Genomic DNA, 26,880 nt, shown 5'->3' with positions numbered 1-26,880 from the left:
TGGAGTGCAGTGGCACAGTCTTGGCTCACTGCAACCTCTGCTTCCTAGGTTCAAGCTATTCTGCCTTAGCTTCCTGAGTAGCTGGGACTACGGGCACACACCACCACGCCTGGCTAATTTTTGTATTTTTAGCAGAGACGGGGTTTTACTGTGTTGGCCAGGCTGTTCTCAAACTCCTGACTTCAAGTGATCTGCCCACCTTGGTCTCCCAAAGTGCTGGGATTACAGGTGTGAGCCACCATCCCCGGCCAGAATTTGAATAGGAGATTAGAGTATCATTACAGTTCTTTTTTGTTTGTGATCTGAATATAATGGCTATTTCAGACATCCTTTTGAAAAGTTAAGGTTGACATTTTATCCCTCTCCCCGCATCCCCCATGTTAAATCATTAGCATATAGAATCTACAGCAAGTCTAAGTAATTAATAAAAATGAATTATAACTTAAATAACATTTTTGAGAAAGATAATTCATTCTTGAAAATACACTGTAGGTAGGAAAGGGCATGGTTATTTGGCAATTTCAAAATGTAGGTCTGTTTTCTTGACTGAAAATAGATGCTGTGAGTCTATCACTACACATAATTCTGGGAAGTTTCTCACTGAATAGTGAGAATGGCTTGGTGCTGATCCACAAAGTTGGTTTTTAGTCTTGATTGTATTATATTTATATCTAGTATGTTTGAATTCATTGCTTAAATATTAAGGCACTCAAAGACATGGTAATAGAATTATAAGAGTTAAATATCCCGTGGTGGTTTCCTTTTATTACAATGATCAGTTGGGAATGGAATCTGTTGGCATATCTTGATGTTGAGTGTTACTTTAAGTCTCACAAACAAAAGTTTCTTACATTGAACAGACTGTCAAACACGGAATAATTAGAAATACTTTAACTTTCATGCCTATATGACAATACTGAGCTATACTATTTGGTACTTATGGGTCTTGAAAAAGTCAGGTAAGTACTCTGTGCTGCACTTTTCCCGTATCTTAAATAAGGTCAGTAGAATCTGTGAGCTATCACCTGTACTTGCTCCATTTCTCTTCTGTGAGGTTTGTTGTAAGGATAAATACAGTAATAAGTTAGGTACTGTGCTTATTACTATACTGTCCAGTGGCCAGGGCAATAAGTCATTTGATTATATGATCAGAAAATCTTGGGGAACTAAAGGTTCTCTAGAGATAATCTGGTCTAACCCCATTTTACAAACAAACAGAATCTGAGACCTAGAGATGGCAAGTGACTTGTCCAAGGTCTCCCCGCTGCTTTTGAGTCCAAACTAGGACCTGTAGGGCAATGTTCTTTTTGCTATACACTGTGCCTCCAGTGCTTCTATTAAACAGATTTTTCTTTTATTTAATTACCTTGTCCCAAATCACATAAATAAATAATCAGGATTTCTGAAACAGCTTGCCTTCCTAGTGAAAAGTTAGGCATAGCTCTTAGCTTTAAAAAGGAGGTACAGTGTCACATAACAGATAACCTTCAGCCTAATTTTGGAGGCAGTTATTGCATTAAGAGGAAGTCAGTTAAGTCAGACTTGAGTGTTAATTGCCAAGATTCTGTGTTTGGCCTGTCTCATAGTTTCAGGTCCACGACCAGAATAGAGGGAACCTATTTCAGTTCTTCTGCAGGGATTTCCCTAGCTCTCCTTCTCTCTCGTTTTGTTTTCTTTTGTTCTTTAATAGCAGTCCTTTATCTTTCCATCTGCAGCCTTTATTTTGTGAAAATGATGAATTTAGAATAAAGATAGTGTTCTTGGAATACTTTTAGAATATGTTGGAATAAACTCATCCTTTCTCATTTTCTGAAAAAGCAGGGAAGAAGCAACAGTTTGGTTTTGATAAGTTTGGAATTTTCTGCCACTTGTAGTGATAAATGTTCTTAGCAGAAGCATGTGGTAGCATTAAACTTAAAAATTAATATCAGTACCTATGTTAATAATTTTAACTAGTTTTATTTTAGAAGGATAAGGATATTCTGACTAGATTACAGTAACATCTACAATTGCAATTTCTATGACAGTAAATTTAGCTTCTATAAAATGTAAAGAACCTTTAGTAAAACAGCAGGGAATTGAGTATCATCTGTTGAATAAATAACTTTATCATTTTCTCCTGCCAGAAATATGATGGGCATCTTCCAATAGAAATAAAAGCTGTTCCTGAGGGTTTTGTCATTCCTAGAGGAAATGTTCTCTTCACGGTGGAGAACACGGATCCAGAGTGTTACTGGCTTACAAATTGGATTGAGGTAAATTGTTTTTTGTTCTTTTAATTCTTATTTAACATTAATTGAATAAAGACCATTGAACTGAGATTACAGTTTAGAATTTGTTACTAATAAAGCTATATAATCTCCTATAATTTACTTAACCTTTCCAGGCTTCAATTTCCTCATCTATAAAATGACAGACTAAATAATCTTTAAGGTTTCTTCTAGTAGAATAGAATGTTCTGAGATTTTGTTTAAATCAAATTATTGCGAGTGATTGTTTTTAAAACTTAGTTGGCTGTCATCTAATTCATTGCCATTTTAAATGTGTATTATCTTAGAGCAAACTTAGAAAAACAGCACATTTCTAGTAACTTACAACATTCAGTGAATGATAAATGTTCAAGTTAGACTAAAGGAACTTTACTCCAACTTTTAGTAACTACTTCATTTTTCTCTAACCAGTTTAGGTCCTAGGATCTACCATCTGTTTTCAGTTTCTCATCTAAATATAAACAAGATCTGCTATTCATATTGTTTAATTTCTCAGGAAGGGTACATTTTGGGCTTTGGGTTTATACTGCGAGCCTTTTTTTGTTTTTCTTGTATGTATACCTAAGTAGTCATATGTTTTCACATGGTCAGAGTTTTGATAATAATACTCTACTTAGCTTCTGAACAGTTTAATAATAGATTTAATCTGTGAGAGGAAATACCCTCGAAAGTAACTATAGAAATAACACCTTACTATCTGGTGGCATTTACTTAGTTCTTAGAACTGACTAATTAGTTTATTGGTTAAAGTAATTTGCTATTATATTGTAAAATAGTACATTTGAGGCTCACTTATAAAAATTGGAAAACATCGAAATATAAGAGGTCCAAGAGTGTGTTTGAAACACATTTTGCTAAGTTGACAGGAAATTAATAGACTTTTTATGGGCCATTAACTAATAATAGACTCAAAAAAAAGGTACGGTTAAATAAAGGTTTTAAATAGTCTATACCATATACTAAAACTATCAATTAACTGTGAACCGTAAAAGATAATGTATCTTACTAGTTTCTGTACAGCTGTAAATAGTGTTTGTACTGGCAAATATTTGATTTTGAGGGGATGGTGTTAACAAAAACATAAGAGTTGAAGAGTTGTTCATATCATCTAGGCTAGCCTTTTACCTTAAATGCCAAAGATCCCAACCAGGTAAACCTAACTTAGAAAATTTGTTATCTATGGATTAACCTTTTTCATATTTTTCTTTTTAGTTTTCTGGGGATTTAGTAAGTACTCTTCCTTATGTCTAATCAAACTTTCCTAAAGCAGATATTTATGGAAGTAGAGAACTAGATACCATTCCACCTTGCTTCATTGCACAGTTTTCTTTACCTTCCTCTGAAAGTGAAGAAACACTGGCCTTAAAAGTGAATTTTTTTAAATAAAATTTTTTAAAAATTTAAATAAATTTTTAATAAAAAACTTATTATTTTTGGTGTATCCTACTAGGAAACCATAAAGTAAAAAAAAAAAAAAAATCAATTATTTTAAAGCAGTAGTTTAGCAAATATATAAATATTTTTAAAAGTTATTAAACATTAATATGGGACTGTTTGATACAGTTTTTTTAAGAAGTACATAGACCCTTGCTTTAATTCGCTTATAACCTGAAACAATTTATATTGAGTTTACCTTTTTTATGCTAATATATATTATTTCAGTCCTAAATAGGCAATTATAGCTAAAGCATAAATATTTATAGTCTGATACTGTCTATCCCTTATTGTAGTTTCTGACAGATCCTGTTTTTTTTTCATGTGTTTATTCTGCATATCAGATCTCCAGAATAGACTTCTTCATAGATATTTTGCATCTCTTGCGGGGACAGAGGAAATTCATCCTACTCTTACCAGTCCCCAACCTTAAGTTTACCACCTTGTATTTGAAATCTGTTCCCATCCCCAACAAACTTGTTATTTACAAATTTGAAAATATTCTTTAAACAGATCTTGATTTAAAACATTTTCAATAATAGCACTAAATAGTATTTCTTTCAGTTCTCTTTCCCAGTATATGTTCACAGTTATTAATAACTATTGATTGTTAGTCACCTGTTAGTAGCACACAAAATTTTAAAATACTGAAATTATTGAGTTGCTTTATTTCAATATTGGTGCCAGAAGACACCTTAGTCCTCTCACATTTCATAACAATTTTAAGAGCGCCTATGAGTTCTGCAAAAGTGTGTCAGGCTTACAAGGGGGCTGAGGAACCATCGTAGTGGGCTAAACTTACCCCTCTCTTCCACCAAAAAACAACACAAGACCTTCTACTATTAAGAAGAAAAGGAAAGATGATTTTAAAAATGGTTATACTGACCAAATGTCATTTCACAGATGGGGAAATTGAGTCCTGAGAGATGGACAGACTGGTGAACAGAGTAGGTGCAATGCCCTTTCTGCTGTACCATACCATTTTTCATTCTTTAAAGCCTTTATCCTGCATCCTGCACGGTAGCATTGTAATAAACACTTCTGAAAGGAAATTTACAGGTTTACTTCCTTTAGTCTTAGTTTCAACTAATAATTTTATTTTGATTTGTGTGGGCAAATTGCTATTTTGGAAAAGTTTCCAACAAGGCCTACTTTATTAGACCTTGGATTAACCCAAACTAACTTGCCTTTTTTCCCTTGCTTACACCTACAGTGATCTTTTTAAAAGGGGAGTGATTTTATTAAGAGTATAATTTAAGCTGGTTTTGTTGGACTATGGAAAGGAAATGGTGATGTGAAGGATCACTGTGTCTGATAGTTATTTCTCTCCTTCCCTGGCATTTTTCGAGGGGTAAGGTCAATCTTCTACCTTTATAACTCAACTAGAGTTTTTCACATTATGTTTTCTATCTTTCTCATACTCCTAGATAATATCAATATTTGAGTTGAATTAAATGTGAGAGCTGATTGACTTAAATTCAACAAGTGAATATTGATTAAGTACCAGCTATGTACCCAAAAAATGCTGGGCACTGAAGTTAGAGTAAGATGTTTCACTTAAAGGGCCTTTGAGTGAGAGGTGGCAATTCATTCTGAACTAACCACTAATATCATTAAGAATTAGTGCTAAGTTGGTAGCAGAAAATAGGTAATTCTGTCTAAAGGAATCATGAAATGGAAAATAAATAAGCTTTTAATAAGGAGAAGGAAGAGCTGAAGAAATGGCACAGTGTTCTTAGAATGACAGATAGTCCTATGGGGACTTCAGCATAAAAGTGAAAAATGTATAAGGTAAACCTTTAGATGGTAAGCAAGGCAAGATTCTCAAATTCTGTATGAATCAGCTCCACCCCCGCCCCATGGACAGTAGATGACCGTTAATGGCTTTTAAGGAAAGATGCAACCTGGAAAAAAAAAAAAAAGAAAAAAAAAAACTTGTTTTAGAATGATAACCACTGGCAATATGAAGAATAATTAGACTAAAGAATAGAGGTAGGATAATCATGGGCATTGGCAGTGGAATTGAAAGAGTAATTTCAGAAGCAGAATGGTCAGATGTTGGAGGTGATTGGTTATAGAGTTTAAGAATTGTACTGATTTTCTATTGTGTAACAAACTACCCCAAAACTTAATGGCTTAAAACAACTATTATTTCTCCTGATTCTGTGGTTGACTAAATGGTCGTCTGCTGGTCTTGCTTAGACTTAGGCATCTGCATTTAGCTGAGGGTTCAGCCAGGGCTGGACAGCCTTTAATGGCCTCATTCCCATGTCTGGGGCCTCAGGTCAGATAGCTGGGACTACCAGGTCTCACTCCAGAAGAGGCTTCTTCAGAGCATGGTAGTCTTGGGGTTCTAAGAGAATGAGAGTAGAAGCTGCAAAACCTCTTGAAACTGGGGCTTGGGAGTCACACATTACTTTCTCCACATTCTGTTCGTGAAAAGCAAATCATAAGGACAGCACAGAATCAAGGGATAATGATGAGAAGAGCTGCAAAGGCCATATTTAATCAGTCACAGGAGTCTAATGCTACAAAGTAGTTTTTTAAAAAGATGACCAGATTGGCAAGTTCAAGGTTAATCTTTTTATTTGTTTTATTTATATATCACTTAGCTGGTATTCAGTAAAAGCTTGCTTTATAAAATTTAGTTACTAAATTAAATATCTTTTTGGTTCAGCACAGACATTGCATCATCTTAGCAGCTCTGTTTCAAACAGATTTGAAGCAGCTTCTAATGACATACTATCTGGTTTATAAAATGAAAATAGAAAATTATGATCTTAGAATGAAGAAATGAATTTCTAAGCCATGATAATTATTACGGTTGCTGTGATTAGACAGACTTTTCTGTGGAGCTTCCTGACAACCAAGAAAAAAGGGGAAATCAAGGAACTGTTCTTATCAGAAAGTAGGAACCCAGCAATTCTTTCATTTTCTCATTGGGAACTTAATAGTCACTGAATTACAAAGTAGACAGTGACCTTCATTATACAACATATGCAGAAGTGTTTCCTGTAACTTACGTGAGTATTTTATCAAATACTTATATATTTGATAAAAGCTAAGTACATAAAGCATAACTCAGTAAATAGAATTCTCTAGTAGTAAGCTAAAGTGCTTCAAGTATTAGTTGTCATATTAATCCAAGGGAAAATTAGATCTGAGACTACCTCAAGGAGTAAACAAACAACTTCTTTAGACCAATACTAGCCAAAATGCAGTCCATGGACCAATGCTGGTCCATGCCCTATTTGATCCAAGTCCACATTAAGTACAGAAATGAAGAGTAAGCATTTAGAAACTTGGGGCAATTTGACATTGCCTCAACATCCAAGTTTCAGTGTACTTTATAAACTATTGATCCATGACAGATCATGAAACTTTCTAAAAATTGATCCTTTTATCACATAGTCTTTCAAAATATTATTTGCTTCTTTGAAGCTTTGGATAGAAACTTGATAATGTGAAGTTCTCTGCTTTGTGGGCCTGGTGTGCTTATCTTCTTTGTTGCTGATTTGAGAGCTGAGCTATGTACTATATCTGGAATGCACACAGCAGGCATCCTGCTGTGCAGTTCTGTGTCTAGTTAATAGTATGGAAGTTCAGGACATACCTCCAAAAAAAAAAAGCTAGGATTTTCCTCAGAAAGAATGTAGTATTTTATGTCTTAATATTTGTGGTTAATTTTGTTACTACAGACTATTCTTGTTCAGACCTGGTATCCAATCACAGTGGCCACAAATTCTAGAGAGCAGAAGAAAATATTGGCCAAATATTTGTTAGAAACTTCTGGTAACTTAGATGGTCTGGAATACAAGTTACATGATTTTGGCTACAGAGGAGTCTCTTCCCAAGAGGTAAGTAACAGAAACCAACCTCTTTTAATATAATGTGGATTGTTGGTTAGAGTACCACTGTAAACTTTTGGGGATGTTATTGAGATTGATCTTGGTTCTAAAATTCCAAAGATTCAACCAACAGATACGTATTCAGTACCTACTACTGTGTTCAGGGTACATGGGATATGTCCTTCAACAGATGTCCCTGTCCTTTATATATTAGATGGATGGACAGTTGGATAGCCAGAAACAGACATAATATATCAGATGTGAAATAATGCCATAAAGAAGCTCAAGGCAGGGTAAGGGAAGAGAGAGTGATGAAAAGTGGGGGTGGGACACTGTTAAATAGGTCTCTTTGAGGAGATAATAGTTGATTTTTTAAAATATTTAGGAAAAACTGAATCTTTGTCATTAGGAACTGTTATGTCTAATAATAAATACTTTCCTAAGAGAAAGACAATTCTCATGGGAGCTATGCTATATTCCTGAAATGTGGTTGACTGCATCCTGGTATTGTTAATGTGGGTTTTTCTTTTTCTTTTTTGGATTTTGGTTTATGATTGATTTTCCAGACTGCTGGCATAGGAGCATCTGCTCATTTGGTTAACTTCAAAGGAACTGATACAGTAGCAGGAATTGCTCTAATTAAAAAATATTATGGAACGAAAGATCCTGTTCCAGGCTATTCTGTTCCAGCAGCAGAACACAGGTAAAAAATTCTGTTCATTTGCTAAAATTACTAATTTTTTCACTCTTGTATTTGTAACTCAGTGACATTTTACCTAACTGCAGAGCCAGGTACCTACAATAAATCTTCATGAACTTGAGCAACACAAATTCAGTATTTATACAAAAGTATAAACGTTAGTCGTAGAGAGGCAGAGAAATTTTATCCATCCTAGAAGAAACAGTTTAAGAGCTTTTTTCCAACACTTATATTGCCATAGAAGTTTTCTTCTAAGGAATTTTTTTCAGTTACTGTGTTGTCATATGTAGGTAGATTTTATTCATTAAATTTAGAAGCACTCACTGTAAATACCAGCCACTTTTTGCCTTTTCTCTGTCCTCCTACATGACCTTATCTATATGTGCCCTAGAAATTGTCATCTGTACTGTACCTTCAGTTGTAGATGAGAAAGCAGGACCTATTGAGGAAAGAAAGGGTGTTCAGATTCTTTTTACGCTTCCTTGTCTGCTCTCACTAAACCATCTCCATTTACCCAAGAAAGAAATTATAATCTAAACTGCAGCTGCTCTGGTCCTAGAGCTAACTTATTAAAAGTAAATCAGGTTTTTTAAATGTTAAACCTTATCACTGGCTTTTATAACAAAATTATTTACTATAATCATTAGGGAGTGTTTAAGTTCTGCTAATACTTAAAATTGCAGCGTGCTAAAACCAGCAGTGAGTTTAGAATCAAGCTGAGCTTTATTGTTGCTACTATTTGAGGCATATTAGTTGACTGGTGTTCATATGCAAGGCAGTCTACTGGGTGCAACAAGGGTTAGAAGGATATTTTTAAAAAACTGACCCTATCCTCAGGATGAAAATAATACACTAGTAATAGTCTGCTCTGTTGGTTAATTCCTCGTAAGGAGGTACAATTAAAATGCTGTAGTGTTGCAAGGGAAGGAGAGGAAGAATCATATTCCAATAGGAAAGGAAGGATCATATTTCACTAGCAGGATCAAGAAAGCTTTTATAGAAATAGACAAAATCTTTACTTCTTGAAGGATTGGTAAAATTTAATAGCCAACATTGGGCACTTATTCATTCTCTGAGTAAATATTTATTGCATGCTTATCTTGTATCAAGCATTGTGATGAAAGCGCAAGAATGAAAGAGGAGGGAGAATGTTTAGAGAATAAGGGCTGAAACACAGATTTTGTAGGGAGCATAGGGGAGACTGAGAAGACAGGTTCAGATTAGTAAAGGTCCTCATATTTTGACATTGAATGTTAACTATGTGCACATCATGCTAAGTATTTTAAATTAGGCATTTTCAAATGGAAGCAGGCACTGACATTTTTGAGCAAAGACGTGATGTTATGAGATAAATAACTTAGGGGACTTTTTTATAGCAGGATATCTATCCTATGGATTGAAAAAAGGAAAAACCAGAAGGTAGTCTTTATAGGAAGCTATTCCAGCAGTCTTAAAGTAATGAAGTCCAGACCAAGGTGCTAAATAAATGGAAAGAAATGGGTAAACATGAGCAATGGCTTGGGAGATAAAATTGCTCAAAGTTGATAATTTGAGTTGGGACTCAGTAGAAAATAGATTCAGCTGACGTTTATGAGCATTGTATTAGTAAGGCCTTGTTGAACACTTTTACATACGACTTTCAAGACTAGGAAACTGGGAAAATAAGAGTGTCTTTAACAAAGTTTTAAGAGTTATTTTTAGTTTGGCCTTAGATGTACATACATCTTTTAAAAATCTAACAGTATGCACATATTAGACTCTTCGTTGATGGTTATTTCAAAGTAGTAACATCATGATACGGAGAACAAGGATAATATCTTCTTTAGGACTATTTTCTTTAGGACTTTCTTGTTAAAATGAAAAGGATACTGTATGTGGGCATGGGATAAAAATCCATTTTATTTTTATGGTCTCATATTCATTGCATTTGTAAAATTTGACTCCTTATATATTCAAATGCCTCACATGTTCTTAATAGAATGTCTTTTAAACAACAGCATAGTATAGCAAAAAGAGGATTGGACTGAAAGTTGGGAAACCTGGGTGACCTTCTGGCTGACATAGTGGGTGGCCTTGGGCAAGTCACTTATCTCTCTGTTCTTCATTTCTTCCATCCAACCAAACAAAAGGAGGAGCTAAAGTTTTATATCTCCAACATGACAAGGCCATTGATGATAAATGAGCTACTATCTAAAATAACTTTAAAATAAGAGAACTCTATAAATTTAGAGGTTTACCATTATTGTATGTATCTTAATAGATGAATCTGCACCTAGAAATATTTAATTACAGAAGCTTTTTTTCTCAAACTTTGGAAAGGTATCAAATTTAATTTGGTGCTTGAAATTAGGATTTATGGCATTGGTAGAATTAATTGATTATTTATGATCTTCATATATCACATACTGTACTAGAATAGAGGTTATGATTGGACTAGACAGAGAGTGCCAGAGCAAGTATCTGTGGGATGCTGAGATGAAGATATTCAACTTTCTATCTAACAAAGTAGATCCAGAGCCTGGAAGAGAAACAGAGGCTAAGATACAGATACTGGAAACCCTCATGCAGGGACTCTTTTTTTTTTTTTTTTTTTAAGCTTTTGAGTGTTTCACACAAGGTGTTACAGAAGACAAGTGCCTAAGTCAGAACCATGAGAAATATTGCCATTTGACAGGTTAGATTGAAGAAGGAGAGCACAGCATCTGGGAGGACTGAAAAGGGAACCATAGAAATAGAGAAAAAAAGGTGAAACATGGGAGATGTCATTGAAGTCAAGAGAAAGAAAGCATCAGGAAAATTCAGGTGTCATGGAGAAAGCAAGTAAGATGGGGACAGTGAAGTTTGCTAGACATGATACAAGTAGATCGTTAGGTGACTTATTGATACAACGTTATAAGTAGTGACCCCTTAACTGTAGGAGTTAATTCGTACGTTGTAAAGTTCTCCAGTATTGGTATTCATTGATCTTAATTCTCTCCTTTTTAAAGAGGAAAGTTGCAGACCTGAATATGAAGAGGAGCTTCTCTTCAGTCATATCTTAATTTTCCATTTAGCCTACAGATGCATGAAGTAGAGAATTGACATCATAGCTACTGGTAGCCTCTGTAGCTGTTAAGAAGAATCTTCCCTAATGAGTTTTATATAAACAGGTTCTCTCTCAATTTTGGATTCTGGGTAGTAGTCTTTACAATCTTGAAATGTACATGCTGCACTACCCCAGGTATACCATTGACAGTATGGGAAAAGGTTATAACTCTAGTCCTTTAAAAAAAAAAACACACACACACATTGTATAAAGTGATTATTTCAGACATAAAGTCTGACTCTTCAAACAGTTATGAGTTAAACTTATACCTACTTGGGCTTTATAATAAATGAATATGCTATCGTTTTATTATTTACTGAGGAGAACAGATTAGAGACAGACTAGAAAATTAGGGAGAATGACCAATTGCTTGGCATAATTAAATGGTAATTTTCAAAATTAAGTTGTTTGAGATCTTTTAAAATTATTTACATTATATATTAACAAATATTTACACAGGTTGAGCATGCCAAATCCAAAATGCTCCAAAATCTGAAACTTTTTGCTCAAAGGAAATGCTCATTGGAGCATTTCAGATTTCAGAACTGGGGATGCTTAACTGATAAGTATAATGTGCATATTCCAAAATCTGAAAAAATTTGAAATTCAGAGTACTTCTGGTCCCAAGCATTTCAAATAAGCGATACCCAATCTATAATTACATATTAAATACAAATCTATCCCGTAAGAACTGATATTAAGGACATTGCAAAAATCACTATAACCATTCTTATCCAATAGAAACTCTCATACTTTATTTTCCGTCTTAATTATGTTTTGCTTAAACTAAGTATTTGAATTCTTATTCCCTGGGCATATATTCGTAGTAGATAATCTACAAACAAAATATATGACTTCCTATTACTAGCCACTTGAAAATATAACAGGTAGTTGACTATATGTATGTATGGTATAGTATAAATAATTGCCTCTAAGTATAAGATTTTGAAAGGTAAAAAAACAAAATGTCTGTACTATTATTGATATATAGTTTCAAAAATTCACAGAAGGGAGCCAGGTGCTCTCATTGCCTAACAAAATAATGGAAGTATGTATTCATTCTAACATCTTGACATACAGTATAAAGGGCGCTCAGCAAGTGCATTTTAGTCAGACTGATTTTAAATGAGTAGATTCAGGAATACCAGAACACACACACACACACACACACACACACACACAGATAATTGGTTGAAAATACGAGGTTAGAAACTTAACCGTTGAAGAGGAGTAAGGCTACTTACAGTGTTAAAAACGAATTGGGTAAGGTATGGTTCACCAGCTACTTCATTTGCCTTACGATGTATATTCGTTAAACTAAGTCATTCACCTTCTCTGTGATGTTGATGGTTTGGTATAGTAAACATGAGATATGATTAAAGGTGATTCAGGGATAGATCATGTGTCTGCCTAAGTAAATCTGTGTTTTCATTTTTTTTCTAGTACCATAACAGCTTGGGGGAAAGACCATGAAAAAGATGCTTTTGAACATATTGTAACACAGTTTTCATCAGTGCCTGTATCTGTGGTCAGCGATAGCTATGACATTTATAATGCGTGTGAGAAAATATGGGGTGAAGATCTAAGACATTTAATAGTATCGAGAAGTACAGCGGCACCACTAATAATCAGACCTGATTCTGGAAACCCTCTTGACACTGTGTTAAAGGTAAATTTTCATATGTAACTTTATTATTAGAATCCCTGTGTAGCCCAGCTGCATCAATACTACTTTTCATTTACATACACACAATTTCAGAACTGTGTGGACCAGTCCCCTTTATTTTAGAGTTGCAGCCCAGAGAGAGTAATAGATTTGCCTGAGGTCACACAGTAATAGCACAGAAGGATACCAAGACTTATGGATTATTTTACTGTCAATTAGACAGGTGAATAGATATTTTCTTTTCTGCTTACCTGCAAAATTAATTAACAGCATTGCCATTTTAATTAATCCTATGATTTGGGCACCAAACTTATTTGCAGTGTGTTTCTTTTTCAGCATAAGTCACTGCTAGACCTTTGAAGTTGTTAGCACAGAAGAAATAGGAACAGGGTGATGTGGAATAAAAATAATTCAAAAATACTCTTCAAGTGGAGGTTCTTTAGAAATACTGTTGATTCATAATGTAGCAGTGTTACTTTTTGTTGTTAATGTTCAAGGACTTGGTTTATCTTCTTCAAAAAGTAATAATAGCAGGCTTATTTGATGCCTACTACTAGAAAAATAGGTGATTTACATAAGATACGCCATTTAATCTCTACAAAAAAAAACACAGTGATAAATATTACTGTCTCTGTTGTAGAAGAAAAAAACAGGCTTAAAAAGGTTAAAGTAACTTGCTCAAGGTCACACAACACGAAAGATAAGGAGCCAGATATCTAGTGTAGGTCTTTTGGCTGCAGCCTTGCTACTTGACCACACCGTTTCTCAGTTAATGAGCAGATGATACTTACCCCTTAAGAAAGGGAAACACAGAATTAAGGAGGTCTTTTCTTATTCTATTAAATGATAGGCCAGTCTGAAAGTCTTGTCTTAGCCTGCAATATTTGGTTTTAGCAAACTTGATAGGTTTCATGTTTTTACTGTTACCTAATAAAAAATGTACACAGCTAGTTATGAGAAACTGATTTCATCAATGGGGAATTTTCTCGTTGTTAGAATCTTTAATCAGTTTATTTAGGAAAAAGAAATGATTGTTGTGGGAAGAGAATGTCAGTATTTCTTTTGTTTATATGACCAAGCTTTCTGAGAAATTTTAAATTGGTGTACAAAACTTTTAGTAGTTAGTGAATGAGTAAGATGGTTTGTGTATTGTGCAATTTGGCTTTAAGAGCAAAGGAGAACTTAGAGACTATGGGTTCTAGATGCTGTGTGTGCCTATCACAGTTTCTCTGAACTTTGTGATTGAACTGGATTCATGTTGGAGTTATATCAGACAAAAACCAAAGTCATTGGGCACAAGCAGAATAAGTCCAAATTAAAAGTATGATCATGAGTTTGTTAAATAATGCTTTATATACTTCTTTAAAATATACTTATTTAATATTAAGGATTTTTTTTTCTTGAATCCATGTAATTTGAAAGGTCTAAGGGGAAAAACTTGTTTTGAGCCACTTTATGATATGAATTCACTTCATAGGAAATAACATGCTTGTTTTTAATGTACTTTAACCCTTTAAAGTACATTGGACCAAATTTTAGAAGGCATAGACATAGTGTTATAAAATTTTTAAAGTAGTTAATTTTTATATTCTCGATTATCAAAGCAAAATCGTTTAACTTTGAAAAGCTCTTATACTTGTTTTCAGCTTTAGTTATTTGTGTTGCATGTGTATTTTTCCATATAGGTTTTGGAGATTTTAGGTAAGAAGTTTCCTGTTACTGAGAACTCAAAGGGTTACAAGTTGCTGCCACCTTATCTTAGAGTTATTCAAGGGGATGGAGTAGATATTAATACCTTACAAGAGGTATGTATTTTATATTAAAAGTTTCAATAAGGCATTTCTTATAATTAAGTTTGTTTATATTTGATAAAGAACACAATATAAACTCAATTTTAAGTCTTTGTAAGTGTTTATGTTGGTATAAATCTCTGTGCGTTGCTTAAAGTTTAGAAATAATAGTAGTTTAAAATACAGAAGCGCCAGCCAAGCCATGCTTACTCTTCCAGTTGTCATTGGCCACCCTGAATGATGAGTCTAAAGAAGTATCATTGTGAAACAAGAAAATGTCAGTCAAGAAATATTCCTTGGAATATAAAACAAAGCCTTGACTCTGCTGGCATAGGTCTGAGTTTTCATAGACTGGAGCTTCACAAATCTGTAAAACTCATAATATTAATGGGTGCTTTTTCAGAAATTATAGAATAGCTGCCACCTCTTCTAAATTAAGCATTGACTGTCATCAGTGTTAGATTTAGCCAAATAGTGTAAGTGTTACGCAGGCGTACCTCATTTTATTGTGCTTTGCAAACATTGCATTTTTTACAAATTGAAGGTTGTGGCAACCCTGTGTTGAGCAAGTCTGTTGGTGCTATTTTTCCAACATGTATTCACTTCATGTCTGTGTGACACATACTGGTAAATTCTCACAATATTTCAGACTTTGTCATTATATCTGTTATGGTGATCTGTGATTAGTGATCTTCGATGTTACTACTGTAATTGTTTTAGGGCACCACAGAGCACACCCAGATAAGACAGTGAACTTAATTGATAAATACTGTGTGTGTTGTGACTCCTTCACCAGTTACCCATTCCCTTTCTCTCTGCTCACTTCAAGTCTCCCTATGCCCTGAGACACAACAGTATTTAAATTAGGTCAATTAATAACCCCACAATGGCCTCTGAGTATTCAAGTGAATGGAAAAGTCACATCCCTCTCATTTTAAATCAAAAGCTAGACATGATTAAGTTTAGTGAGGAAGGCATGCTGAAAGCTAAAATAGGCCTCTTAAGGCAAACAGTAGGCCAAGTTGTGAATGCAAAGGAAAAGTTCTTGAAGAAAAATAAAAGTGCTACTCCACTAAGCATAGAATAAGAAAGTGAAACCGCTTTATTGCTGATAGGGAGAAAGTTTGAATGGTCTGAATAGAAGATCAAAGCAGCCACAACATTTCCTTAGGCTAAAGCCTAATCCAGAGCAAGGCCCTCGTTTCAATTCTGTGAAGGCTAAGAGAGGTGATGAAGCTGCAGAAGAAAAATTGGAAGCTAGCAGAGGTTGGTTCCTGTGGGTTAGGGAAAGAAGCCATCTCCATGAGTGCAGAATGAAGCAGCAAGTGCTGATGTAGAAGCTGCTGCAAGTTACCCAGAAGATCTAGCTAAGATCATTGATGCAGGTGACTACACTAAACAGATTGTCAGTGTAGAGGAAACAGCCTTCCATTGGAAGAAGGTGCCGTCTAGGACTTTCATAACTAGAGAGAAGTCAACACCTGCTTTGAAAGGACACGCTAACTCTCATTAGTGGATAATGCAGCTGGTCACTTTTAAGTGGAAGCCAGTGCTTATTTATCATTCTGAATATCCTAGGACCCTTAGAATTTGCTGAATCTACTCTGCCTGTGCTTTATAAATGGAACAACAAAGCCTGGATGACAGCATGTCTGTTTACATCATAGTGTACTGAGTATTTTAAGCCTGCTGTTGGGACCGACTGCTCAGAAAAAAAAAAAAATTGTTTCGAAATATTATTGCAGATGGCATCTGAGATCTGATGGAGATGTACAAAGAGGTTAATGTTGTTTTTCATGCCTGCTAACACAACGTCCATTCGACAGCCTATTGATCAAAGAGTAATTTCAGGTGCTATTATTTAGGAAATACATTCTTGGCTGGGTGTGGTGGCTCACGCCTGTAATCCCAGCACTTTGGGAGACCGAGACAGGCAGATCACGAGATCAGGAGATCAAGACCATCCTGGCCAATGTGGTGAAACCCCGTCTCTACTAAAAATACAAAAATTAGCTGGGTGGGGCAATGCATGCCTGTAGTCCCAGCTACTCAGGAGGCTGAGGCAGGAGAATTGCTTGAACCCGGGAGGCAGAGGCTGCAGTGCGCCAAGATCACACCACTGCACTCCAGCCTGGGCAACAGAGTGAAATTCCGTCTCAAAAAAAAGAAAAAAGAAATATATTCTTAAGTCTGTAGCTGAAAGGGTTCACCATTCTAGATGCCATTTAAGAACATCATGCTTCCTGGGAGATTGTTAAAATGTCAGCATTAACAGGAGTTTGGAAGAAATGGATTCCAACCTTCACAGATAACTGAGTCTTGATTTGACTTCAAGACTTCAGTGGAGGAAGTAACTACAAATGTGGTAGAAATAGCTAGATAACTAGAAGTGGTGGAGCCTGAAGATCTGACTGAATTGCTGCAGTCTCATGATTAAACTTGAACAGATGAGGATTTGCTTCATATGGGTGGATACAGAAAGTGGTTTATTGAGATGAAATCTTCTGGCAAAGATGCTGTGAACATCGTTGAAATGACAACAAAGGACTTCAAATATCAGTAAAATCAGTTTATAAAACCAAAGCAGGGTTTGAGAGGATGCACTCCCAATTTTGAAAGAAGTTCTTGTGTGGGTGAACGCTGTCATACCAAACAGCATCGCATGCTACAGATAAATCTTTCATGATAGGAAGAGTCAATTGACGTGACAGACTTCATTGTTGTCATTTTAAGGCATTGCCACAGTCAACCCAAAACCTTCAGCAACCCTGATCAGTCAGCAGCCATCAACAATAGGGCAAGAGCCTCCACCAACAAAAAGATGACTCACTGAAGGCTCAAGTGACCATTAGCATTATTTAGCAATGAAGTATTTTTAATTAAGGTATGTATTTTTAAGACATAATGCTATTGCACACTTAATAGACTACAATGTAGTATAAACATAACTTTTATATGCAATGGGAAACCAAAAAATTCTCCTGACTTGCTTTATTGCACTGGTCTGGAAGCAAGCCCACAGTATTTTCAAAGTATGCCTCTATTGTCTTAAAATTTTTGCCTTGTTTACTAAATAAGGTTCTTAAGGGCCATAATTTCATCATAACACCTAAAATACTCTGTAGAATATCACTAACATAATGTAGGCCATTTGCATTCAGAAACCACTGACATTTTGATGTATACCAATCTCAGATGGTATCTACAGCTATGAAACACAAGTTTTTTTCTGTTTGAAAGAGTTTGGTGGAGATAAGAGTAAGGTCAGCACCCAAATTATAGTAGTTTTCCAAAGATTGTTGTGCATAATACTTCTCACTTGCAAATCAAACAGTATTTCTGTGGTGATGGTGTATTTAGAGTTCCAATATGAGGTGTCTGGAATAGATCTCTTGTAATAACAGAGCTGAGGTTTCTTCCACTACCTCTTCCAAACTGTCTTGCTTAAGAGAAGTGGGAATTCCTTCAGCTAAGACATTTGGTGTTGGGATATAGGCGCTTTCATGTGGAAAGGAAAAAAGAAATAGAAGAAAAGTCTGCAGGGAGAAGGGGGAGGACCTTACACATAGCAATCTCAGCTGGCACACCTAATTGCCATTTTCCCCTTAGCTCAGCTGAACTGACAGTCTCTTACCTTGGTGTCAGTTAAGTACTGTTCCCAGGTGCCTTTCAGGTACTTTAGCACTTATGTGTATACACAGACAGACACACACACACCCCTCCCCCTTGCAGGTGAAAGAACATGGCAGGGTACTGTATCTGTTTCAGAAATCCCATTAGCCTGCCTGTTGCTGTGCCTACCTTTCCTTGTTCCAGCAGTCAGCTGTTGGATTGTTCAGGCAAGTTGAACAGAGTTCAGGTTGGGTTGTTCAGTCAGGTACTCAAACTTTCCTTTCAAAAATCAAAGCTCTTTGGCTTTCTTTTCCTTTTTTTCTTTCCTTGTTTATATAAACTTTAGGAATGTTGTGCGATTTTTTTTTTTTTTTTTTTTTTTGACAGGGTCTTAGTCTGTCACCCAGGCTTAGTGCAGTGGTGCGATCACAGCTCACTGCAGCCTTAACCTCCCAGGCTCAGGTGATCCTCCCACCTCAGCCTCCTGAGGAGCTGGGACTGCAAGTGTGTGCCACCACACCTAATTTTTTTTTTTTAATGTTTTGTAGAGATGGGGGTCTCACTGTTTCCCAGTCTGGGAAACAGTTTCAACTGTTTGGCCTCAAACTCCTTGACTCAGGCCTCCTAAAGTGCTGAGATTACAGGTGTGAGCCACCATTCCCAGCCTGTATGTGCATCTTTATAGTTGAGAATCAGCCCAAAACTGTACGTGAATAAAAACTACATAAACAAGAATATTGAGATAAATACTCTTTGGCATTAGTGAAACTTAAACAGAACAATTAGAGGATTGAATCGTTTTGTGTTAATGCAGATGTACTCAGGAAGGAAAAATATCTTTTTTTTTTTTTTTTTTTTTTGAGATGGAGTTTTGCTCTTGTTGCCCAAGCTGGAGTGCAGTGGCACAATCTCGGCTCACAGCAACCTCCACTTCTCGGGTAGCTGGGATTACAGGCATGTGCCACCACACCCACCTAATTTTTTGTATTTTTAGTAGAAATAGGGTTTCACCATGTTAACCAGGCTGGTCTCGAACTGCTGACCTCAGGTGATCTGCCTGCCTTGGCCTCCCAAAATGCTGGGATTACAGGCGTGAGCCATCGTGCCTGGCCAGAAAAGTACCTTAAAAAGCTGGGCCTGTTGGTGTACCTAAAGGATAATACAGATGTACCGCTCAACTTAGCATGGGGTTGCGTCTCAGTAAACCCATTTGTAAGTTGAAAATGTTAAGTGGAAAATGCATTTATTATACCTAACCTACCAGACCTCGTAGTTTAGCCTCCCTTACCCTACAGATGCTCAGAACACTTAGTAGCCTACAGTTGAGCAGTCATCTAACACACAACCTATTTTATAGTAAAGTGTTGAATATCTCAAGTAATTTATTGATGTTCCACTGAATGCGAATCACTTTTGCACCATTGTTAAGTTGAACCATTGTATGTTTGTGACCATCTGTACTTGTAATTTCTTTACATTCATTGGTATGAAAAATATGTTCTTAGACGCAGGAAAAATTCAGTTTTGCTGTGTATACTAAATTAGATGCTGTAATTTTGATAAAATGAAAAATCTGCTTTATTTGGAACAATTGTTTTCTTCCTTGACGTCAGCCTCACTCTTGGACTTTGCTACTCAGCCTGTCACCCCTGTGACATCCCATGAGGTTTACAGTGTAACCCAGCTCTAGGTTTTCACATTGCACTATGTACCAAAATGAAACTACTTATTTAGGAAAACAAAAATATCTTTTGTGTTGGACAAAATACAGAGTGTCTATCTTTTTTTTCTATTGTGTTTCAGTTATGGATTCAATCTTCTTGGGTATCATTGAAACTTCTATTGGACTTATTAAAACATTAACATAGTATTACATTATCAGAGTTGGCAAGAGGAAGCTTTCTTTGAAGTCTCACATGTATTGAATGTTTTTCTTCCCAGACTCAAAATTCACTTTAACTCCAAATTGTCTAAATTTTAAAACTTTTGGTAAAGAAACTTGGCCTGAAATACAGTGATATGATATTAGACGATACTGTTCTTTGTTATTTCCTCATTTTGTTTTTGCCTCTGAAGCATATCTAAAATGAGGTGACAGGTCAGAAACTATTTTCTCTATATTTTACCTTACCCTCCATCTACCTGTTTCCCTTTTCTTCCCCTTTTCTGTTCCACTCTTTGCATTTCTTCTGTATTGAAATTCACTTTGTTCACAATTATTTAAAGGAAAACCTGAACTCAAGGGCCTTGGGTACCTTTAGGTTCGGGTACAATAAAGACATGAGACTGGATTTGCGTGCATCCTAAAAGAATCACTTTTAAATAAGTTTTATATGTTTTCATCTTGATTCTTCTAGATTCATCTTGATTCAAATTAGATGGTTGGCATTTAAAAAGAAAGTGGCATTTCTAAATGTAGATTTGTTTAAAAATGAAGTTGCTTGGGATTTGTTGGGTTTTTTCCTTTGCAGCGTTGAAAACAAAGAAAAGTCAATTTGAGACTATTAAAAAAGTCAATTTGAGACTATTTGGTGAGAATGTGGTAACTTTGATACACATAAGGCTGTTACACTTATGATTTTCTAATAACTTCTGAAAGTTCTGTTTAAAACAGAGCCAGCCTTTCCTATTGCTGTTTGACTATTCTCATGAAATAAATGGTTACCAAACTTCACTTGCCACATTCTATCATCAAAGTGATTGAATATATTAAGAAGGCAGATGCTAGGTAAATAAACTTGACTTTGGTGAAAGAAATACAAATGACATTAGTAATAAACACATCTTTAAAGTTGTATGTCCCTTGAAAGAACTCTTTTAGAACTGTTCATACAGGTCTCTCTGGCTGGTTTCTAACTAATCATTCTCCCAAAAATGATACAGTAATAAATCTTAACACCCACAGCATCTGTGCATAATTTTGTTTCTGGCACTGGTGCACCAGCCAGAATAAAATGACTCTACCAGTATACCAACTGTTATATAGGAGAAGTATTTTATACTCTTTTGCCACCAATATCTTTTGATTCTTACACGTTCCATTATATATGACATGTAATTATATGGTGTATTGTGACTTATTGGTGATGATTACAGTCATTCCTAGAGTCTAGTAAATTGGCTCCCATTGCTTATGTTGCTGAGATCTGGACAATAACTTAAAGAGGTGAATGAGAGAAGTTGACTCAAGTAATCTTAGATATTTATAGCTAGTTTTTTCTCACTTTCTCGCATTTCCTTCACTCCCCGAATCCTGCCAGAACCACAGTGACAGCAATGCAGATTCAGGAACTATGCATGAAATCCTCTCCTTCCACACATATCCATCTTTTGGGGGTGGGTGGGTCTTTAAAAACAAAATGCGGGCTATAATTATTTATTGACTGTTATAAAACAGCTCTTGGATGCTTCATTCATCAATATTGTCCCTTGAAAATAATCTCCATTCTCTTCCAAATTAAAGTTTGGTTTTGTTTTGTTTTAATCTTCTAGATTGTAGAAGGCATGAAACAAAAAATGTGGAGTATTGAAAATATTGCCTTCGGTTCTGGTGGAGGTTTGCTACAGAAGTTAACAAGAGATCTCTTGAATTGTTCCTTCAAGTGTAGTTATGTTGTAACTAATGGCCTTGGGGTATGTCACCTTTTAATTACTTCTGTGTTAGTACCTTCCTTATGTATCTAGGTAGAATGCGGTTATTGAGTGCATTTGTCAAAGATTGATGTGGCCCTGGACTGTTAATATGTTGTTGGGTACTACTGACCTTAACTCAGAAACAAGGAAAGAAGGGAGATATTAGGTAATAACAGACCTAAGGAGACAGAGATTTGGAAAAAGGAAGAACAATAAGGAAAAAGATTATTTAAGAGAGATAATACAGGTCAGTCATTTCCCACTGCCATTTATACTTTTAGATCAAAAAGTAATATTTGAGTGGGAATGTCAGCTTACCTAGCCATCATATATTAAAGACAAGCAAGTATATAATCACTGACCAAACTGTTACAGGAAGGTAGAATATGAGGTTTGGATTGTTATACCACAATCATGTTCTAGTAGCCATAGAACAGCTAGGCAACTGAACAACAACCCCCCTTGCTTCTTTGTAATGTCTTGAGAGCTGGAGATTCTATAGAGCAAGGGACAGAGGCAGGAGGATGTTAAGAATTAAGAACACCTGAGTTGATTCCCTGCTTTACTCTTTGATCTTTCTTTGGAAAGTTCTGGGATTGACTCATTTGTTGCTGCTTGTTCCATTGCCACTTGTTCTGTTTCTTTGCTGCCTACCTTTCTGATGCAGAAACACTCTGCTGTCTTCAGTCAGGGTCTCTAAGTCTTTTGCTTCTGACAATTACAAGGCAAAAGTAAAAAGTACCAAAAGAGGGATACATTATGAAATAGGAAAGCCTTTACCTTAGTAATATTCTTGTTCCCTCTCCAAAGATTGTGTGTGTGGTTTTGGTGTAGTTGGTATAGTTGGGCTTTTCTTCAACAGCATGTACATGCTGTGCTTACTGTCAGTTTAAAGGCAGTTTGTAATATAAAAAGAGATAACTTAAGCGTCACATGTTAGAATGCTCACAGACTTCCCACATCCTTCAAAACAGGCTAAAGTGTTATGTTTCTGAAAGCCAGATGTGGATTGGTTCAGTTATACCTATTAAGTGCTTAAAACTTAAATGTAAATTATGTATATGCTTTTTTGTAAGGGAGTGTTTAGACATTTCTGATGATTTGTCTTCTATTTGTCTAACTTTCTTAATTTGGATTTCAGATTAACGTCTTCAAGGACCCAGTTGCTGATCCCAACAAAAGGTCCAAAAAGGGCCGATTATCTTTACATAGGACGCCAGCAGGGAATTTTGTTACACTGGAGGAAGGAAAAGGAGACCTTGAGGAATATGGTCATGTATGTATCTATGCTGATTGGTTTTTTTAAGCAATAAATAGTAGGTTGGCTCACCAAACTAATAAGAAAGGAGGTTTTTATGTTATTGTTTTTCTGGAAGACAAAGTATTATATTTTATTATAAAATGTCCAATTGCTGACCTGGCCTACCAAAATAAGATACAAAACAAGTTTCTACGTCATAAACACGGGGCCTGTGTATACATAGGGAGAAATATTACATAAGTATAGTGATTGACAGCAAGTTTGTATACACTTTATCCAAAAGCAAAGTATGTTATTTTAATATAAAATATGAAAACAAGGTGACTTGATTTGGATTACATAATAAATGGTGAAACCTTGATTTAACCAAGTTTTCTGATTCAAATCAACCAAACTAGAAAAATTTACAGTATACTGAAGTAGTTCATATGATCTAATGGTCTTTAGCATACAAAAGTACATTTATATTTGTGAACTCAAGTTAAAAAATTTTTGGTTTTTAAGCCACTTGATCAAAAAAAACTTTAGACAGAACTATTCATGAATATTCATATTCTCAGAAAAAATTATACTAAACATGAGTGCACTATTACTTCCTATTTTGATTCTTTATACTACATCACAATTACTGCTTATAACATGTTACTTTTATATTTTTTAAGGTTTTGAGCCAGAATTGAAATAACTTTGTTACCGTTAATGAAAAACTATGTTTGTAAATCAAACTTTTAGAATTAGATCCCTTTATATAGCCTGTTAGGCAATTATTTGAGTAAGCTTTGTGTAACTCTTGTACCTACTAAGATTTTGGCAGATTTAGTTTATCCTAGATGAGCTAAAGTCACTTCAAACTAAAAGTAAAAATCTAAGTGTGATTTTTAAAAGAAACTGATTTAAGAGTATGTGAATGATACTAGAATGAACTAGAAAATCAATTCATAATCATCTAGGCAATTTGATTTAAGAGTAGGAACTAGTATTCCCTTAAATTTAAATTTATGAAAGAAAATCCTACAGCTAAAGCACTGTGGTTTGAAGCAACACAATGACAAAAATATTAGATAAGGTCATATGCACCTCAATCTTCAGACTAGGTGGAAAATTGAGATTACTTCTGTGGATTTTTCAGAGAGAAACCGGAAGCAGGTAACTCCTTAGTGAGACAGGAGTGGCTTTACCAGACCCAAAGGGAATTTAATTTCTTCAGTCTGTCTTTGCTACTTTTGTATGGATGAAGTGGATTACCTTTGTCAAAGACTTTTGGAGTATAAACAGAATCTTTAACCCAGTCACTATGCATTAGTCAAGAACGCAATACTTGTTTTTCTTTGTTTCTGTTTTGGGATTGGTTTTTGGTTTTTTGTGGGTTTTCTAGACCCAAATTTAGTACTAGCCAATTTCTTAAACTTCCATTTGATAAGTTTAATCGCTGTTGAGTTTGTTGGCCAGGAACAAGGCAGGGTTTACCAGGCTTTTTTGCTGCACAGTCACAATGATTGTCAGTGACAGCTACAGTTCTCCTAGGCACCCAGGCATCTTCCTTCAACCTGAGGAAAAAAAAGATTAGTCAGCTAGGTTTCTTGGTTTTCCTTTAAGAAAACTGGTTTAAGAATGTAGTATTGAGGTCATTCCTTTTCATAGAAGGTAAATATTTCTACATACCAGGCAACTCAGTGTGATTGGCCATTTTAGATAGTACCTTGTTCCACTAGCATTTTTTATGCATCAAATCGTCTCACAATTTGAACACCATTGGCATCTCTGTATTTGACTGGTTGGTTAGTTTAATTCGTCAAACCAGGATTCAGGTATTTTGCTTAATAATGTAATATAATCATGAAATTTCCATTTATGCAGGATCTTCTCCATACTGTCTTCAAGAATGGCAAGGTGACAAAAAGCTATTCATTTGATGAAATAAGAAAAAATGCACAGCTGAATATTGAACTGGAAGCAGCACATCATTAGGCTTTATGACTGGGTGTGTGTTGTGCGTGTGTGTATATGCACACACACACACCTGTGTGTATGTAATACATAATGTTTATTGTACAGATGTGTGGGGTTTGTGTTGTATGATACATTACAGCCAAATTATTTGTTGGTTTATGGACATACTGCCCTTTCATTTTTTTTCTTTTCCAGTGTTTAGGTGATCTCAAATTAGGAAATGCACTTAACCATGTAAAAGATTAGTGCTAAAGTAAGCTTTTTAGGGCCCTTTGCCAATAGGTAGTCATTCAATCTGGTATTGATCTTTTCACAAATAACAGAACTGAGAAACTTTTATATATAACTGATGATCACATAAAACAGATTTGCATAAAATTACCATGATTGCTTTATGTTTATATTTAACTTGTATTTTTGTACAAACAAGATTGTGTAAGATATATTTAAAGTTTCAGTGATTTAACAGTCTTTCCAACTTTTCATGATTTTTATGAGCACAGACTTTCAAGAAAATACTTGAAAATAAATTACATTGCCTTTTGTCCATTAATCAGCAAATAAAACATGGCCTTAACAAAGTTGTTTGTGTTATTGTACAATTAGAAAATTATGTCAGGACATACCCTATACAATTACTAACCTTACTGCCCCTTGTAGAATATGTATTAATCATTCTACATTAAAGAAAGAAAATAATGGTTCTTACTGGAATGTCTAGGCACTGTACAGTTATTACATATCTTGGTTGTTGTATTGTACCAGTGAAATGCCAAATTTGAAAGGCCTGTACTGCAATTTTATATGTCAGAGATTGCCTGTGGCTCTAATATGCACCTCAAGATTTTAAGGAGATAATGTTTTTAGAGAGAATTTCTGCTTCCACTATAGAATATATACATAATGTAAAATACTTACAAAAGTGGAAGTAGTGTATTTTAAAGTAATTATACTTCTGAATTTATTTTTCATATTCTATAGTTGGTATGACTTAAATGAATTACTGGAGTGAGTAGTGAGTGTACTTACCTTAAATGTTTCAATTCTGTTATATTTTTTATTAAGTTTTTTAAAAATTAAATTGGATATTAAACTGTATGGACATCATTTATTAATTTTAAACTGAATGCCCTCAATAAGTAATACTGAAGCACATTCTTAAATGAAGATAAATTATCTCCAATGAAAAGCATGACATGTGTTTCAATAGAAGAATCTTAAGTTGGCTAAATTCAAAGTGCTTGACATCAAAATGTTCTAGAGAGATTAGCTACTAGATTCTGAATCAGACATCACATCTGACTAGAGACCAGTTTCTTTCTAATGATCTTTTATATATGTAGATCTGTTCTTCTGAGGCAGCGGTTGGCCAACTATGGCCCAAAGGCCAAATTTGGACTCCTTTTTATAAATGCAGATTGTCTATGGCTGCTTTCCCACTACTCCAGCCTAAGGTAAACAGCTGCAATAGAAGCCAAATGAGAATCACAAAGCCCAAAATGTTTATTAACCTGCCCTTTACACAAAATCACACAAAAAGTTTCCTGATGTCTGTTCTAAGAAAAGGAGTGTGCCTTGCATTTAAAGGGAAATGTTGGTTTCTAGGGAAGGGAGGAGGCTAAATAATTGAT

General features: G+C 35.2%; 1 protein-coding gene across 2 annotated transcripts in view; it reads left to right on the top strand.

Moving 5' to 3' along the window:
- NAMPT (nicotinamide phosphoribosyltransferase) overlaps positions 1 to 26,347 on the top strand; it is a 41,328-nt gene extending 14,981 nt beyond the window's left edge. For both annotated transcript variants that reach the window (XM_063668432.1, XM_054495668.2), the window contains 8 exons: positions 2,127 to 2,255; positions 7,403 to 7,561; positions 8,119 to 8,255; positions 12,781 to 13,006; positions 14,689 to 14,808; positions 21,898 to 22,038; positions 23,180 to 23,314; positions 25,157 to 26,347. In XM_063668432.1, the coding sequence (XP_063524502.1) occupies positions 2,127 to 2,255; positions 7,403 to 7,561; positions 8,119 to 8,255; positions 12,781 to 13,006; positions 14,689 to 14,808; positions 21,898 to 22,038; positions 23,180 to 23,314; positions 25,157 to 25,267 (1,158 nt within the window). In that variant the 3' untranslated portion in view covers positions 25,268 to 26,347. The remainder of the gene's footprint in view (positions 1 to 2,126; positions 2,256 to 7,402; positions 7,562 to 8,118; positions 8,256 to 12,780; positions 13,007 to 14,688; positions 14,809 to 21,897; positions 22,039 to 23,179; positions 23,315 to 25,156) is intronic.
- Positions 26,348 to 26,880: the final 533 nt, after the last annotated feature.

Source organism: Pongo pygmaeus, chromosome 6 (genome assembly GCF_028885625.2).
Source record: "Pongo pygmaeus isolate AG05252 chromosome 6, NHGRI_mPonPyg2-v2.0_pri, whole genome shotgun sequence".
NCBI classification, from domain to species: domain Eukaryota; kingdom Metazoa; phylum Chordata; class Mammalia; order Primates; family Hominidae; genus Pongo; species Pongo pygmaeus.
The sequence above is the reverse complement of the archived record's forward strand: the minus strand, read 5'-3'. Positions and strand labels throughout refer to the sequence as shown.